At 32.5% G+C, this 15,786-nt stretch overlaps 1 protein-coding gene and 1 long non-coding RNA gene across 2 annotated transcripts; both read left to right on the forward strand.

The window, feature by feature from the left end:
• The first annotated feature begins 5,420 nt into the window (after positions 1–5,420).
• Positions 5,421–7,840, forward strand: LOC111374645 (heavy metal-associated isoprenylated plant protein 3-like). The gene is made up of 5 exons (XM_022997358.1): positions 5,421–5,572; positions 5,694–5,853; positions 6,223–6,458; positions 7,112–7,199; positions 7,279–7,840. Exons 1-5 carry the CDS (start codon positions 5,564–5,566, stop codon positions 7,680–7,682), a joined length of 897 nt encoding a protein of 298 aa, XP_022853126.1. The 5' UTR covers positions 5,421–5,563; the 3' UTR covers positions 7,683–7,840.
• Positions 7,841–15,134: 7,294 nt separating this feature from the next.
• Positions 15,135–15,636, forward strand: LOC111374631. Its single transcript, XR_002699168.1, has 2 exons — positions 15,135–15,249; positions 15,327–15,636. It is a non-coding gene; the product is annotated as an uncharacterized LOC111374631 (long non-coding RNA).
• The last annotated feature ends 150 nt before the right edge of the window (positions 15,637–15,786 follow it).

Here is a 15,786-nt window from a genome sequence, read left to right on the forward strand (position 1 = left end):
ATTCTCGACCCTCTTGACTTCATAGATTATGATTTGTGTGTCAACTATATAAAGGGAAAACAAACCAATAAAAGGAGATTTCAAACCAATAGGACTTCAGACGTCTTGGAACTTATACACACGGATATTTGTAGACCATTCCCTACGGGTTCTTGGAATGGTCAACAATATTTTATAACGTTCATAGACGACTTTTCAAGATATGACTACATATATCTCATTCATGAAAAATCACAGTCACTGGATGAGTTCAAAAACTATAAAGTTGAAGTTGAGAACCAACTCGGCAAAAGGATTAAAAGCATCAGATCTGACCATGGAGGTGAATACTATGGCAGGTATAACGGTTCAGGTGAACAACGTCTAGTACTATTTGCTAAATTTCTAGAGGAATGCGGTATCGTCCCACAGTACACTATGTCGGGTTCGCCCACTATGAATGGTGTTGTTGAGAGACGAAACAGAACGCTTAAGGGCATGGTGAGGAGTATGATTAGTCATTCTACCTTACCAGAATCTCTCTGGGGTGAAGCATTAAAGACCGCAGCTTATATACTCAATAGAATTCCAACTAAGGCTATTGATAAAATCCCATATGAGCTTTGGACGGGCAAGAAGCCTAATTTGAAGGATATACATATTTGGGGGTGTCCAGCTAAGGCAAGGCCCTATAAGCCAAATGAAAAGAAACTGGACGCAAGGACCATCAGTTGCTATTTTATTGGATATTCTAAAAGATCCAGGGGTTACAAGTTTTATGATTCCACAACTAAGGCAATTTTCGAGACAAAAAATGCTCAGTTCTTTGAGGATGTTGAGTTTGCGGGGGGAGAAAGGGTTACAAGCTTTGTCTTTGAGGATGAATATGTTGAGATTCCTCCAATTGTCATTGACAATGATCAGGTTTCTATCCCTGATATTGTTCAAGAAGCAACTCCGGATCAAGACAATGTCATACCTCCCTCTCAAGATCAACAAATTGTTCCAGAAAAACAAACTTTACAGCCTCAAGAACCAACGTCATTAAGAAGATCCACTAGAGAGATGAGAAGTGCGGTTTCGGATGATTACATCGTATTTATCCAAGAACATGAAGTTGACATTGGAATGGTGAAAGATGATCTGATCAACTTCCGTCAAGGCATGGAAAGTTCTAACTCTCAAAAGTGGCTCGATGCCATGAATGAAGAGATAAAGTCCATGAAGGACAATGACGTACGGGACCTCGTTCTATTGCCCGAAGGTGCGAAACACATTGGTTGTAAATGAATATTTAAGACCAAGAGGGATTTGAAATGTGATGTAGAGAGGTATAAGGCTCGTCTTGTCGCAAAGAGCTTTACTTAGAAAGAAGACATCGATTATAAAGAGACTTTCTCTCTGGTTTCTTCGAAAAATTCTTTCATAACTATAATGGCATTGGTAGCACATTTTGATCTTGAGCTACATCAGATGGATGTTAAGACAGCGTTTCTCAATGATGACATTGATAAAACAATTTATATGGTACAACCAGAAAACTTTGTATCGGATGATGCAAAGCAAATGGTTTGTAAATTAAAGAAATTCATCTATGGAATCAAACAGACGTCTCGTCAATGGTATTACAAGTTTCATCAGGTGATCATCTCATTTGGTTTTGAGATGAATTTGGCTGATGATTGTATATACCACAAGTTCAGTGGGAGCAAGTATAGTTTTCTGATTTTATATGTCGATGACATATAAGTGCCAGTAACGATATAGGCTTATTGCATGAAACCAAGATATTTCTAGTAAAGAATTTTGAGATGAAAGATCTTGATGACGCTTCTTTTGTATTAGGAATTCAGATACGCCAAAATCGTTCTCGAGGTATTCTTGTATTATTACAAAAGAGCTATATCAAAAAGGTACTTAAAAAATATGGCATGCAAGATTGTAAACCTGGTGACACCCCTGTGGTTAAAGGAGACAAGTTCAGCTTAAATCAGTGCCCTAAAAATGACTTAGAAATTAAAGAAATGCAGAAGATTCTTTATTCCTCAGCTATAGGGAGTCTGATGTATGCTCAAATTTGTACGCGTCAGGATATAGCGTGCATTGTTTGGATGCTAGGGAGATATTTAAGTAACCCGAGAATGGATCATCGGAAAGCAGCAAAATGGGTCATGAGGTATTTACAGAGAACAAAAGACTACGTGCTCACATACAGAAGATCGGATCAGTTGGAGATCATCGGTTATTCTGATTTCGATTTCGCGGGATGCCAAGATAGTAGGAGATCCACTTCAGACTATATTTACCTGCTTGCTGGAGGTGCTATTTCCTGGAAGAGTGCTAAACAAATACTCATAGCTACTTCCATCATGGCGGCGGAGTTTATAGCATGTTATGAGACATCAAATCATGAAATATGGCTACGTAATTTTGTCATTGGGCTGCGCATTGTGGACAACATAGAAAGACCACTTAAGATATTTTGTGACAATAAATTAACAGTGTTGTATTCCAATAACAACAGGAGCTGGAAGAAGTCAAAACATATAAAGATCAAGTTCCTGGCTGTTAAAAAAAGAGTTCAGAGTGGACAGGTGTCAATAGAGCATATTGGGACAAACTCCATGGTTGCGGATCTGCTTACTAAGTGATTGATACCTAAGATCTTTCATGAGCACACTGCTCATATGGGGTATAGTGTCTCTTGAGGATATCTAGTTTCAGTGGGAGTTTGTATTTTTGCTTTTCATATTGGACACATGTACTGTTATTTAGGATACAGTTTAAGATTAAAGTTATTTGGTTTATTATCTTTGAACTTATTTAAAATGATCTCACTAAAGTATTAAGGTGAACCAATTGGAAATAGGCATGTTACAGATTACATTACATATAATTTCCATGCTACACATTCATGTTTGATCCATGTCATTAGGTTATATTGATATACGTGACCAGTGACGGGTTTAGCTACAATGAAGGTAGCGAAAGCCACTTTGATCCTATGTTGATATGATTGATAGATGAGATTGTTTGGGGATGCATTCGGTAATGATAGCAAAATTTCGAGTACTCATAAGGTCGTATTTAATGCACAATTATAAGGTGACACATATAGCCCAAGTGGGAGATTGTAAGAATTTTTTAATCCATGGATGGGCTTATATGTTTGAATAATTGTGTGTTAAATTAAAGGCTATCGAATTCGGTCGAGCCCAATGAAAGTGATCTAATAAGGTTTCGATTTTGGGTTTTAATGTATCCAATTAAAGTGTGGGTTTATACATGTGTAGAGACCGGGCCTAAATCCTAATTCTATGATGGGCCGAATTATGTTAAAGGGCGTCGTTATATAAATACGGTTATGGTCCCCAAATCCTACGTACGTATTATTCATTCTCTTCTGCATCCCATCACAGAGAGAACAAGGAGGTTGCGTGTAGATTTGTAAAACTATATCACGTAATTCATTATTGCATTAACCATGTCTGATTCAGGTAAAATTTCGCTAAAGTTTTTCAATTTCTTGATGATTTAATATGAAAGATTCGGTGATTTAAAGCATTAAATTATCCTACAGGGTGGTGACGAGAAGGGGAAGGGCAGCAATAAGGAAGAAGGTGGTGTTGAAAAGGAGAATGGCGCTGGTGGAGGTGGAGGTGGAGGCAGTGGCAATACAAACCATTGAAATTGATTAAAGTTTTATTCCATTAAGTCTCTATCATCGAACGATCTTGGATGCAATTAGCAATCTTTATTACAAATTTCCAACAAACTTGGAAAAAAAAAAAAAAACCTTGTTTTGATATTTTTTTTTCTTAGGTTAAATTTATTTATACTCAAGAACATAAATACTCACAATGCTCGAAAGAAGCAAGAACTACGTAAAATGGTGCAAAACAACATTTACACTTCCAAAAAATATTCCACCACCCTTGTCAAACTATGCATTTCGCACGTGATCATTTTGAATATTTTTAACTTTGTAATGTAATTGAATTACATTAATGTCGAAAAATTCGAATCTTAAATGAATTTAAATGGCTAAAACTCTTTTTTCCTTTTCAAAACTGATTTATATCACCGACGGAATATTAGTAGGTATCAAGAATTATTGTTCACCTACTGAATATGAATATCCATACTTAGTTATAATTGATCGGTATGATCATATAATCTACGCAGTTAATTTTAAAAATTGTTCCTATAAATTATTCTCCATGTAAAAAAAATTAAGTATTTACAAAAAGGAGGAAGAAGTCACTATCATAATTGATCATCGAACAACAACAATCTACAGAGAATTAATGCTTTTGCATTGTTCCAAAATATTTGTATCAATTCACAAAGAAAAAAAATGGGTGTATTCCCTCTGAAAATTCAAATCCAAGCTCTACATTCCAATTCCCTCTCTCTGGTTTCGTCCCCCTTCAACAAGTTCTTCAATCAATATTAGTGACTCTAATCTTAAAACATAACAAAAATGTACTATAACTTTTAATTAGTTAAAAATTTTCATTAGACAATGGATCATCGATTCAACCAGTGACCCTCGATTGAATTAAAGACCGTTGACCTGGAGTCTTGCTAAGGTGAATGATTGAGTGGATTTGATAGCTATGTTTCGACCATTAAAAATTCATGTGACTAAAACATGACCTTTTTTTTTTTAAGAAAGTGTAGATTTTGTAAATCCTAATTTAATGAATAAATAAACCAAGGAAAAGGTTAAGGTCCTACTTGTGCAAAGTGAAGCTTGGGATCCCAGATCTCATTTTCGCTGATCCCTAATCTATTATTTATGTAGTAATTTAGTCCCCTCACCTTTAAAAAAAGCAAGTTAATCCCCATCTTTTCATTGCAGATCACAACCAAACCTTAACAATGAAAATCGTCAATTTTCATTAGTTTTACATAGGACAAACTTCACGAATTTGGTTTTTGTTTTTTAACTAAGCTTGATGTCTAAAAATTTAAGTGAGACAATTGTTTTACTAGTTATAGTACAAAACTAAATGAATAATTGACAATTTTGTTGCTTACTATGCAATTAAATAAATTTTTTTGACCACCTTGGTTTATTTTAAAAATTTAAACGAAAATTGTTAACGAAAGAATAGGTCAAAGATCAATGATACAAGTTCGTGTTGAACACTTGAAATACAACATTAGAGTCAAATTTTCTAATCTTTCAATTAGTTGTAATTTTGATTCCTCGATCGTCAAATTGCTTCATTTCTAAATGTTATATTGATCAAAGAACTCTAGTTTTTGAATGATAGGACCAAAACCACGCTAATAGAATGGCTAAGGGGCTTCGTATTTTTTCCTTTTTATTTTCTTTGAAGCTTAGCTCTAAAAGTTCATAAAAATTAAAAACTAAAAAGGTTCAATTACAAAAGAGGGAAAGAAATAAAGGGCAAAACCATTCTTTTGAGTACATGGCAACTCATCATGCGGGGTCCACACGCACATCACCACTCCACTACTCCATCTTCTCCAACTTCTGTGTATAAATACGTTATCAGTGCACCGTTCCTTACCCTGTTTGAGAACCCAAAGAAACAATTATAGTTTCTCACAAATGGGTGCGGTAAGATGTTTCAGATTCATCATGGGCTTCTCTTGGCTTTTGTTTTTATTTTTCCCATTTAATTTTTTCAGTCTTTTGTTTTTGATATTTTTGTGTTCCTTTTTGTTTGTGAGTTTTGCAGAAGAACAAGAAAAAGAATGAAGGAGAACAGAAGAATGAAAATGATAATAACAAGAAAAAGGACAATGGAGGAAATGATAATATTACTGCGGTTTTGAAGGCTGATTTGCACTGTGATGGCTGCGCATCCAAATTCCTAAAATGCATTCGCTCTTTTGACGGTACAGATGAACATTTTTATTCTCAAATCTCACTTTTGTTATAAGTTTTTCAGAATAATTTTTCGGTTTTCCTTCTCAATATATTTTTCTGGGTTTTTACTCCGTTTTCTCTATTTTTCACTTTTATTATGATATGTTCTCAATCAATTTTCAAAATATTTTTCTGGGTTTCCATCCTTTTTTTTTCATTTTACCATGACTCTTTTAGAATTTGTTGTATCTACAATTATTATTTTTCTGGGTTTAAAACCCATCCATATTTTCTACTTTTTTATGTGTTTACAATTTTTTCCTTTTCACTTTCTGCATTTTTTTAATTTGACTTTGCACTTGAATAATGTTTGTGGGTATTCTGTGTGTGAAAAAAAGGTGTGAAGACTTTGACCATTGATGAATCTCAGAAGATTACGGTTACGGGGGAATTCGATCCGGCCAAACTCCGTGAAAAAGTAGAGGGGAAAACCCACAAAAAAGTGGAACTGATTTCACCGGGACAGCCCAGAAAGAACGACAACAATAAAGAGAATGAAAAAGGCAAAGAAAATGGAAAAGAAGACAAAAATGCAAAGAATAAAAGTGAAGACAAAAAAACCAAGGACAAGAAGGTAATTTCAATCACTATATTGCCACTGTTTTCCTTACCTGTATTCATTCATATTCCAGATTTTTCTTTTGTCTTTTCGTGATGCACGCCCGGCGCAGTTTAGCAACGGATGTCTCACATTCAATGCACATTCCATCCGTTTTCATTCAATTAAGCTCCCTTTTAACCCTCATTAAATTACATTTCATTATATTTTATTTTTTTCTCATATTTTTAATCATACAATGTTCCATAAAATAATATTACACGTAAATCGAAAACTTTTCCCTCTTTTTCAATAACTTATTTTTCAAAAAAATATTATTCCACCCATTTCTATTACTAAAAATTGGAGGCCAAATAGGGGCTAAAAGTATCTTTTTTTATTTTATTTTCTGTTTTTTCGGTTGGTCGTGAGTTACACATTAATTATTCCTAAATAAAGGGAAAAACCATGTGGCAGCTAGCGCACGTTAGCAGTGAGCAGTTTTGGTTTTATTTGGTGCAGTTAGGTTCGACGTTTCACGTCATGAACTCAATTTTGAATTATTCTTTCGTTAAATTACGTAACTCCCCCATGTTCATAGTCTATTTAAATGTGCCACGTCGGCAAAATCTTAATTTTTTTACAAATTAAATTAATTTGTAGAATTAAAAGCATTAATTTGTATACAGCCGCCTGTGACGGCCGCGGTCATGAAAGTGCACTTACACTGCGAGGGATGCATACAGAAAATCCACAAGATTGTGACCAAAACAAAGGGTGAGATTATCAAAATCATTGTTAGTTTTTAGTACTCATATTGAAGTGTAGTTGACGGAGATATTTGACGGCGTTACAGGGTATGAAGATATGAAAATAGACAGACAGAAGGATTTGGTGACAGTGATTGGAGCAATGGACATGAAGGCTCTAGCTGAGACTCTCAAGAAGCATTTGAAGAAAGAGGTTGAGATTCTACCTCCCAAAAAGGAAGGCGGTGGCGGTGATAAGGGGAAAGGTGGCGGCGGTGAAGAAGTTGGTGGGAATAAGGGGAAAGGCGGTGGTAAGGGTAAGGATGGTGGCGGTGAAGAAGGGGGTGGGGGAGAGAACAAGGTGCAGGTCCAAATTGGGAATCCATATCCGTATATGTACGCGCTGGGTCCAGTGGGGGACCAGTTTCAACACTATTCACATGTGTATGGACCCTACCATGCACCCCAAATATTTAGCGACGAGAATCCAAATGCGTGTAGTGTCATGTGAGAGGAGGTGAGAGGTAATTTGTACATGAAGGAAGAATAGAATGGATTATCTTATGTTGGTGGGTCGTTAATTAGGTTTCTTTGTTTAATGGATTGTTAAGGTTTCAAAAGAGTTAAATTATGTTTTGCTCTTTCATAATTATCGTTGTTTTTATATTATTACTCAGTAAAAGTTGGGTTACAAACTACTACCCAGGGCGGACCCACTAAAGGACGAGTAGGGTCGAGCGTCTCATTAAATTTACGAAAACCTTCCATTTGACCTTGTTGAATTTAAATTTTCAGATTTTTTTGATATTTTTTAAAATTTAGTTTTGCCAATTTTTCGTCTCGCCTCTTGTCTCTGCTACTACTTAGCGCAACTCGTCATCTTTCTAAATGGAATAAATCTACTTTGACATTGGATGATGTGTAAAAAATTTGGCCATTAATTTGAATGTTTGTAATTTAAATAAATGACTAAATTGCCCATCACGTCATGAGATGTCGATATAGTTTAATGTGTCTCCTTCCCTTCCTTTCCTTTTATTTTTTGTTAAACATTATATTAGTACTAGAACTCGAAAATAAAAGTTCATTATAATTTCAATATTTAAAAATAATTGTTTTTTTCACTATCGACCGACACTGATTCACAACTTTTAAGTCCATTCATTTGTAGAAAGTTTTTGGGTAATCGACCGCTAAGATGAATCGTTTTCATTGTCCTTAGTACTTGTTGAAAAATAAAACGATCATTCGCTTTTCAGGTGACAATTATATCTGTGTAAAAATTCTAGGCCGATTTTAGGTAAATTTATGATCAATAATTGATCTACATCATTCACAACTCATTTTAATCTTTAGAGAAGATAGAAGTGATTAATTATCTCAAGTGGTAGGTAATACATGTGTGTATGTGATGCATATGATTATTATAACTTGATGTCATTATGGTAAAAGCCTAAAGCACGTTCTTTTGTTAAAAGGCGATGAAAAAGTAACATTAGACAAACAAATAAATTCATTTCCTAATCAAATCTTAACCATTTTGGAACCATTCGTTTTCAAAGTGAATTGATGCAATGCAATACAATAATTCTATGAACAATAGAACGAGTATTTTATAAAGGATTGGTTGATGGGACGGATAGGCACAGAATTCAAGATTTTGATGGAATTTGGACAAATATGGTTGGTTGTTGGATTGATAAAATTTAAATTTCTCTTGTTCTATTGTCAATCATATTTTAATACGTTCACACAGCGAATTCTTTTTGACCGCTCTTTGTGTTCGTTGTCTTTTGAATTTCGTAAGAGGCTATGCCCCTCCTTGCCTAAGATTTCATTTTTTTGTATTTATGAAAAAATGATTTATTTATTTTAAACATTTAAGATGGATGTAAGATAAAGAAATCTAATAAGAGGCAAAGAAAGTGATTATTTTTCTCGGTGAAATTCACAATATCAAACAATACCTAAATTTTAACTAATGTGATTGTCATTTGGTAAAATGGATTGAAGAAATACATTATATAGTATGAATTTATTTTGAATTATATTTATAATGAATTTACTTATACGTGAATAATGTACATATAAGTGAAATATCACTTATAAATAAAATTAAATATAAGTAATTATTTAGGTTTCAAAATAAATATTTTTTTTGTTAAAAATATTAAGTTACTTATTTTGTCACAAACTCAAGGATTACATCTAAACGAAAAAAATTTTACAACTTAAAAGTATAATAATTAAAAAAAAAGAGTAAATTATCTAAATCAGAGAAAGCTACTTAAAAATAATTTTTTCGAAAAAAAAATATAGGCAAAAAGATTATCATAATTTATTTTTCTTTTTCGATATTTATGCATTTTTTATGCGTGATGCTATATCAAATATAGTCCAATTCAACGTGATACAATCTTCATATTTCTATCCTTCATATGATCACTACGGTGTACCAATGGTACCCTTAAAAAATATCGTAAAACTAGGTATCTATTAAGACTTTGGTATCTTTTATATTTTATTATATACTTAATCCCTATTTGATAGAGATAGGGACGGATCCAGGATTTGATCCAAGATCGGATTACAAAATTTCAAGTCGGACTAATACGGGAAAAAAATAAATTTACACATAAAAAAACTGTTTTTACAGAAAAATGAAAAATGTCTTAACAAAAAAAAAAAAAAATCTTGGGCCTTGGAGGGGGACTACAGCCCAGATCGGTCCCCCCCACCACCCTCCGTCCCTGGATAGAGATTAAAATTAAAATTTTAATAAATTTTGATAAAAATTTATAAAATGTGTAGTTGAAAAATTGTGAATCTCATAAATTTTATGGTGATTAAAATTAATTTTAGATTTTAACTTAAATTAAAATTTTAATTTTAATTCCTGCCAAATAGTAACTTAATATATGTTGTTGGATCAAGATCTAGCAAATAGCAGTGCAGTGGTAATGATGAATGAGAAATACAATACAAAGTGTCGCATGCAATAATATTATTCTACATTACAGTCCGACTTCAATGATTCATGATCATGCAAACATTCCTAAAAATAAGAACACGTTTGGCAAAGCCTGGAAAAAAATAAAAGTAAAGTACTTTTGTGATATATTTAGATAATAAATTGTTTCCCTTTTCTTATTTTAATTAAAAAGTAACTTTCGTGTGATGTGAAAATAAGTAATTTACTTATTTTTATTTTTCTCGTTTAAAAATATTGCAAACTTTAAAAACTTACTTATTTACTTATAAATAATTCTTTTAAGCTAAAATACAGGTGTTTGGTTTAATTGTTACTCAAAGGAATCTTTGGGAGATTCCAAGTCCATGTGATTAGTGAAGCTCTTTCGTTTAGTCAAAATGATTACAAGATGTAGAACCCACGTGGGGTTTATGAAGAAGATATGGAAAAGCACTGGTCATGAGAAAGCAACAAAGGAAGAAAATTATTATTTTCATAATTAGCCTAAATGGCAAGAAATGAGCACATTCATTGCTTTATGTATGTTCTTAAATTTTATAGTGTGAATGCATTTTTAAGTTACTAAAGATTTTTAGGTCGAAATTATTGAGAGATTGATGTTTAGTCATTAGTCATTTCAATTTTGATATTTCTTTTCACCTACGCAAACTTGTAACTTGTGTCTTATCGATTGTTCGAGAAGAGATATTTAATGATCAATTATACTGTGATGTTCAAAATATCTAAGCTTAAGTTGTGTATTGGAAACAATTCTATAGAGTTTTTACTTGAATAAAGTGCATGCATCTTACTTTTACTTAGAATGACAAACAGTATCATTTACAGCTTGAACGTGTTGAAGCTAAACGATAAAGATGTAATTGTTGAAGCGAGGTAAAAAGTAAGAGTTTAATATATTTTAGTATATAGTAAATATACGTGTCTAACAAAAGATAAGGCAAAAAATAAAATAAAATTGAAGTTTGACGTATTTTGGCGTATGAAAAAGACATGTACTGAACACTAAACAAGATAAGAATTACGTTCAAAATAAGAATTGACAGTTTGATGTATTGATGATGATATTGTTGATTTTCATTCAATGCACTCATTTCTTTTCAATCATACCATCTGAAACATGTTATTGTAGAACTTTGGATTTTTTTCTTAATTTTGATTCTCTTTGTTGTTGCCTTCTGAACTCTAGAATAATTCACCATTGACTAGGTTGCTCCCATAATCTAAATAAATTCAAAATGATATTCTTTTCTTTGATGAAAGGACTGAAATATGTACCACATTTTCCAGCCAAATCTTCACTTATTTATCATCAAAGCTCCTCCTAAAATTTCATCGGCAAAATTCTAGTTAACATCACGGAAACAATATTCCCTATAAACGATTTGCTCCTGAGACCCATTCACTCTAAATAGTTTTACTAATAGATATTTTCACCACAATATTTGAATCCGTGACATCATGAGACACAACATAGAATGAGCGTCATACTAGTGTAAAATGTGATACTTTTCTTTTGAAATAATATTTGCAGAGATACCTAAAAATATAGGAGAGTTTCATTGTGAAACACATTACTGAATAATTCATGGATAGAGTCAAAAAAGTGGTTTGAATTTTAGTTCCCACATCAAATGCGGACAGGTACTATGCCACGATGTTTTTCATCATCTAATTACGTGACTTATTTTGCGAGAATATGGAAAAAGAGAGCTTTCAAAAAGGACTTTATTTGGTGTACATAATTTTTTGTACATCAAAGCGTCCCACACTCATATGGGGTGGGCCTACTCGAATATTTTATTCGAGTGAACCACAATCCGTGCGAGTGTATGGATACATTAATGTACAAAAAATTATATACAACTAGTGTTATCCTTCCCAAAAACTTTATATGGAACTTTAGGCCTAGTTTGCAATTTTAAGAAAGTTATTACAATTATTTTCCATTTATTTGTTGGCAGTGACATTCTTGTAATAAAATAAACATTTTTGAAACTGAAAATTATTGTAAAACCGGGCGTACAACTAGTTTAATTCTTGTAAAAAATGCACATTAACTATTCTGCAAACAAAAACTTTTTGGCTGACCACAGCGACAATTTAGAATTTGTATTTGCAAATAATAAATATGAAGTTAAATTGAGGTTTTGACTAAAATTTATTAGGACACTAGGTCTTGTTTGATCTAATTCAATGTCAATAATTAATTTTAACCATGTATTTCATGGGATTCATAACTCTTCAACCACACATTTTACTAATTTTTATCAAAATCTACCAAAATTTTGATTTTAATCTCTATCAAACATGGCACTCACCGGACTTGCAAAATGATTCCTCATCTTAATTAAATTTTCCTTTAACTCTCTAACTATTTTTCAAATATTTGAATATAAGTCCCTCAATGATTCACCATCAAAATTTGCTAAACTTGTACTTCCCCCTCAATAGATTTCTCATAGTTGTTTTCCCTCCTTAATTTCCTTTTTTTTTTTCCTTTTCCTTTTTCATTTTAAATTCATCTACTCTATATTTTGTCTCTTTTTTCCTTATCCTATGTTTTGTCTGTTTTTGTGCGATGAAATTACCTAAGAAGAACAAAACTATTAAAAACACGCACTAAAATTTTGAATTCTCCTTTATTAATCCAATTTGATACAACTCAAGATCATGACAATATTTATCTATTCTTGTTGATCAATTTGCCTATTTTGTTTAACAATATTTCTCAAGAAAAATTAAACTTATACACTCATACGACATTCCTATGTTTCTATAAAAGATGTGAACGTTAAAGATTGCATTAAAACATGAGAACACTTGCTAAAATCTAGAAATGCATAACGGTTTGTCCTTATCCTCTATCAAATCTCACAATTATTGTTATAAGAAAAATGTTTGTTGTACATTATCATTTACATAATCTTTTACGAATTGACGAGGAGTTAAGAAAAAGTGATGGAGTTTTTTATCTGGTTAATGATATTTTGACTCAATCAAATATTACCAAATTATAAGTTGGCAAACAAATCTGTAATTTATGATGTATATGCAACACATTTGTTGTTATAATGGGCTAGCTTTCTTATTACTTTTCTCAATTATAACAAAAATCACACAGCAGTCCAATTAAGATTCTTTTATTGAAAAGCATTAAACAAGATAACAATCATCCAAGATAAACAAATATTAATGTCAAAGTTCTAAACCCAATATTAAAAATTCATAATAAATGATTCATTCACGTCTTATTGACTACAAGTTTAGCCTAACATTATAATGTTACAAGAAATCATATTGCAGTAATAAGAGATCGCCCTAATTTGAAATATACGAAGAAAAAGAGAACTTGGGAAATCTTAAATCTCTTTAAAATCTTTCTTGATTAATCTTTAGTTGCATCTTATTCTTTTTGCCCAAAAAACGAGAAATAATATTCAAAAGATTGATTTCTTGTATCTTGCTTTTTGATTCCTTATGAAAGAGTAGTAGATTGCCTTTCTTGAGTGCAAAAAATTGTATAATATTTGACAGATACATCTCCAATTGTTAAATGAAGTTTTGTATTATTAAATCCCATAATTAGGTGGAATTTGCGTCCAAAGAGGTTTTCATAAAGTAATCAAATCATATAAGAAAACAACTCTAGTTGTCAAATTTATTTCTGTGTTATTGCACCATGTGCGGTGGTGCGATCGCATTTATGAAAAATTGGCTTATGCAATGGGATTGCCTAAAGGTGTGTGATCACAAGCCTCCTTCTATTGTCCTATTACATGTTGGTCCCTAATTTTTTCCTTTCTTTCTGCTTACGTTCTTTTCTCGTGCAAGTTTGATCCCCCATCTTCTAAGTTCATTCAATTGGATTCCACTTGTCTTCAATCATCATTCCTGTGTCTGAATCAACTTTTGAAAATTTGTAATCTAGTCCCCAAATTTTAAAATCATTCCTTTATCACCATTCTTTGACCGATTTTCACTTCTTTTTATCAAAAGCCAAGTTAAAGTTTCTTGTAAAAACCTTTTTTTTTTTTAGAGAAACTCAAATTTGGCTTCTCTAGAACAAGATTTTAAGTTATTCTTTTTTGTAAATAACTAATGTTTTTATTTAAACAAAAGAGCTTCTAACGTAAAAATACTTTGTCTGAAAAAGCTCTTCCGATCTCCCTCTCAAGTTTAATCAATATTATAAAAATCGGATCGAGCCGGCCATTCAATCGGAAAAATCGTGAACCAGTTTTGAAAATGGTCCAGCCATCATATATTAACCGGATAATTAAAAATCGATAAAATCCATTGACTCAGCCGGTTTAACCGTAAAGCTAAAAGTTGGTACTTGTTTTTAAATTTTTATGACTTTTTGTAACAAACTTTTTGGGCCCACTTATTAAAAATAGTAGGCCCATTTCTTACTTTTGGCCGAATGATGCTAATTTTATAGGAGAATCCTCTTCCATAGCATTGTTGAACTTCCAATGTGAGATGTGTAACTACAACTAACAATTATAAACAATTCATTGGTTGCGATGTTAGCTGCCAGATTCGTTTCTTTGGACTTTGAAGCTTTTGTGTTTTGATTTTATTTGGAAGTTACATAAAAGTAAAGCAAAAGAAATTAAAAGTAATTTCAATTAATATTAATCATATTATTAATTTAATTTAGCATCCGGTTCGTACCACTTCAACCCCAATTCGATCCTTGATCCTCTTCCTTTTTCGGGTCAATGCCCCGGCCAATTTTTAAAACATTGGGTTTAATTGAGTGCAATCTTAAATTTAAAAGGGAGACGAAAGCATTGATTGGATCAAATAGTAGATTGGGCTCTTTCTCTACTCTTATAAACCTTTTAGACCAACAATAATGACTTGCAATAATTATTTTTGGGCTAGCCCAATACTAATATTGCCTAAACTTTTTTGGACATAAGGTCCATATCCATATAGCCCAACTCAAATTTAAATCCCTATATACCAAGCCTCGTGCTCTGACTCCATTCGAACTCTCCCAATCTTTGTGCGACACAACGTAAATTACTGTTCTTGCCCATTTCCGAAACCCTAGATCCCCCTCTTAGTCAATTTCAAGGTAAAATTTACGAAAATGTCTATTTCTTTTATTTATTTATTTTTTTGATCGAGGGTATATTTGGAATTTAATTACAGATGGTGTCGGACGCAAGCAAGAAGAAGGCAGCGCAGAAGAAGGCGGCAGCGGCGGCCAAGAGAGGTGGCAAGGCCGCGGCTCCTGCATCCTCGTCGAAGACGGCTGAAAATGGAAGTAAAGTTGATAATTTGGCGAATGAGGTCGAAGCGCTTCTGATATCCGATCGGACATGTACCGGAGTTCTGTGCTCTCATCCGCTTTCCAGAGATATTCGGGTTAGTTGTCAGATTCAATTTCAGTTTTGGTTCTGATGAATTTCTTTTTTCTTTATTTTTTTAATTTCAGATTTCTTGGTTTGTATTGTTTACATTTGAACCCTTAATTTTTCCTTTTTTTTTTCTCGAGAATTAATTGAGGTTTCGATATCTGGTCTTTATATATATATATATTTTTTAGGATTTCATTATTAAAATGTTTGTTTTCTATATTGTATTATTTTGTGGTATTATTAAATTTTGA

The sequence above is a fragment of the Olea europaea genome, unplaced genomic scaffold (assembly GCF_002742605.1).
Source record: "Olea europaea var. sylvestris unplaced genomic scaffold, O_europaea_v1 scaffold1269, whole genome shotgun sequence".
Lineage (NCBI taxonomy): Eukaryota > Viridiplantae > Streptophyta > Magnoliopsida > Lamiales > Oleaceae > Olea > Olea europaea.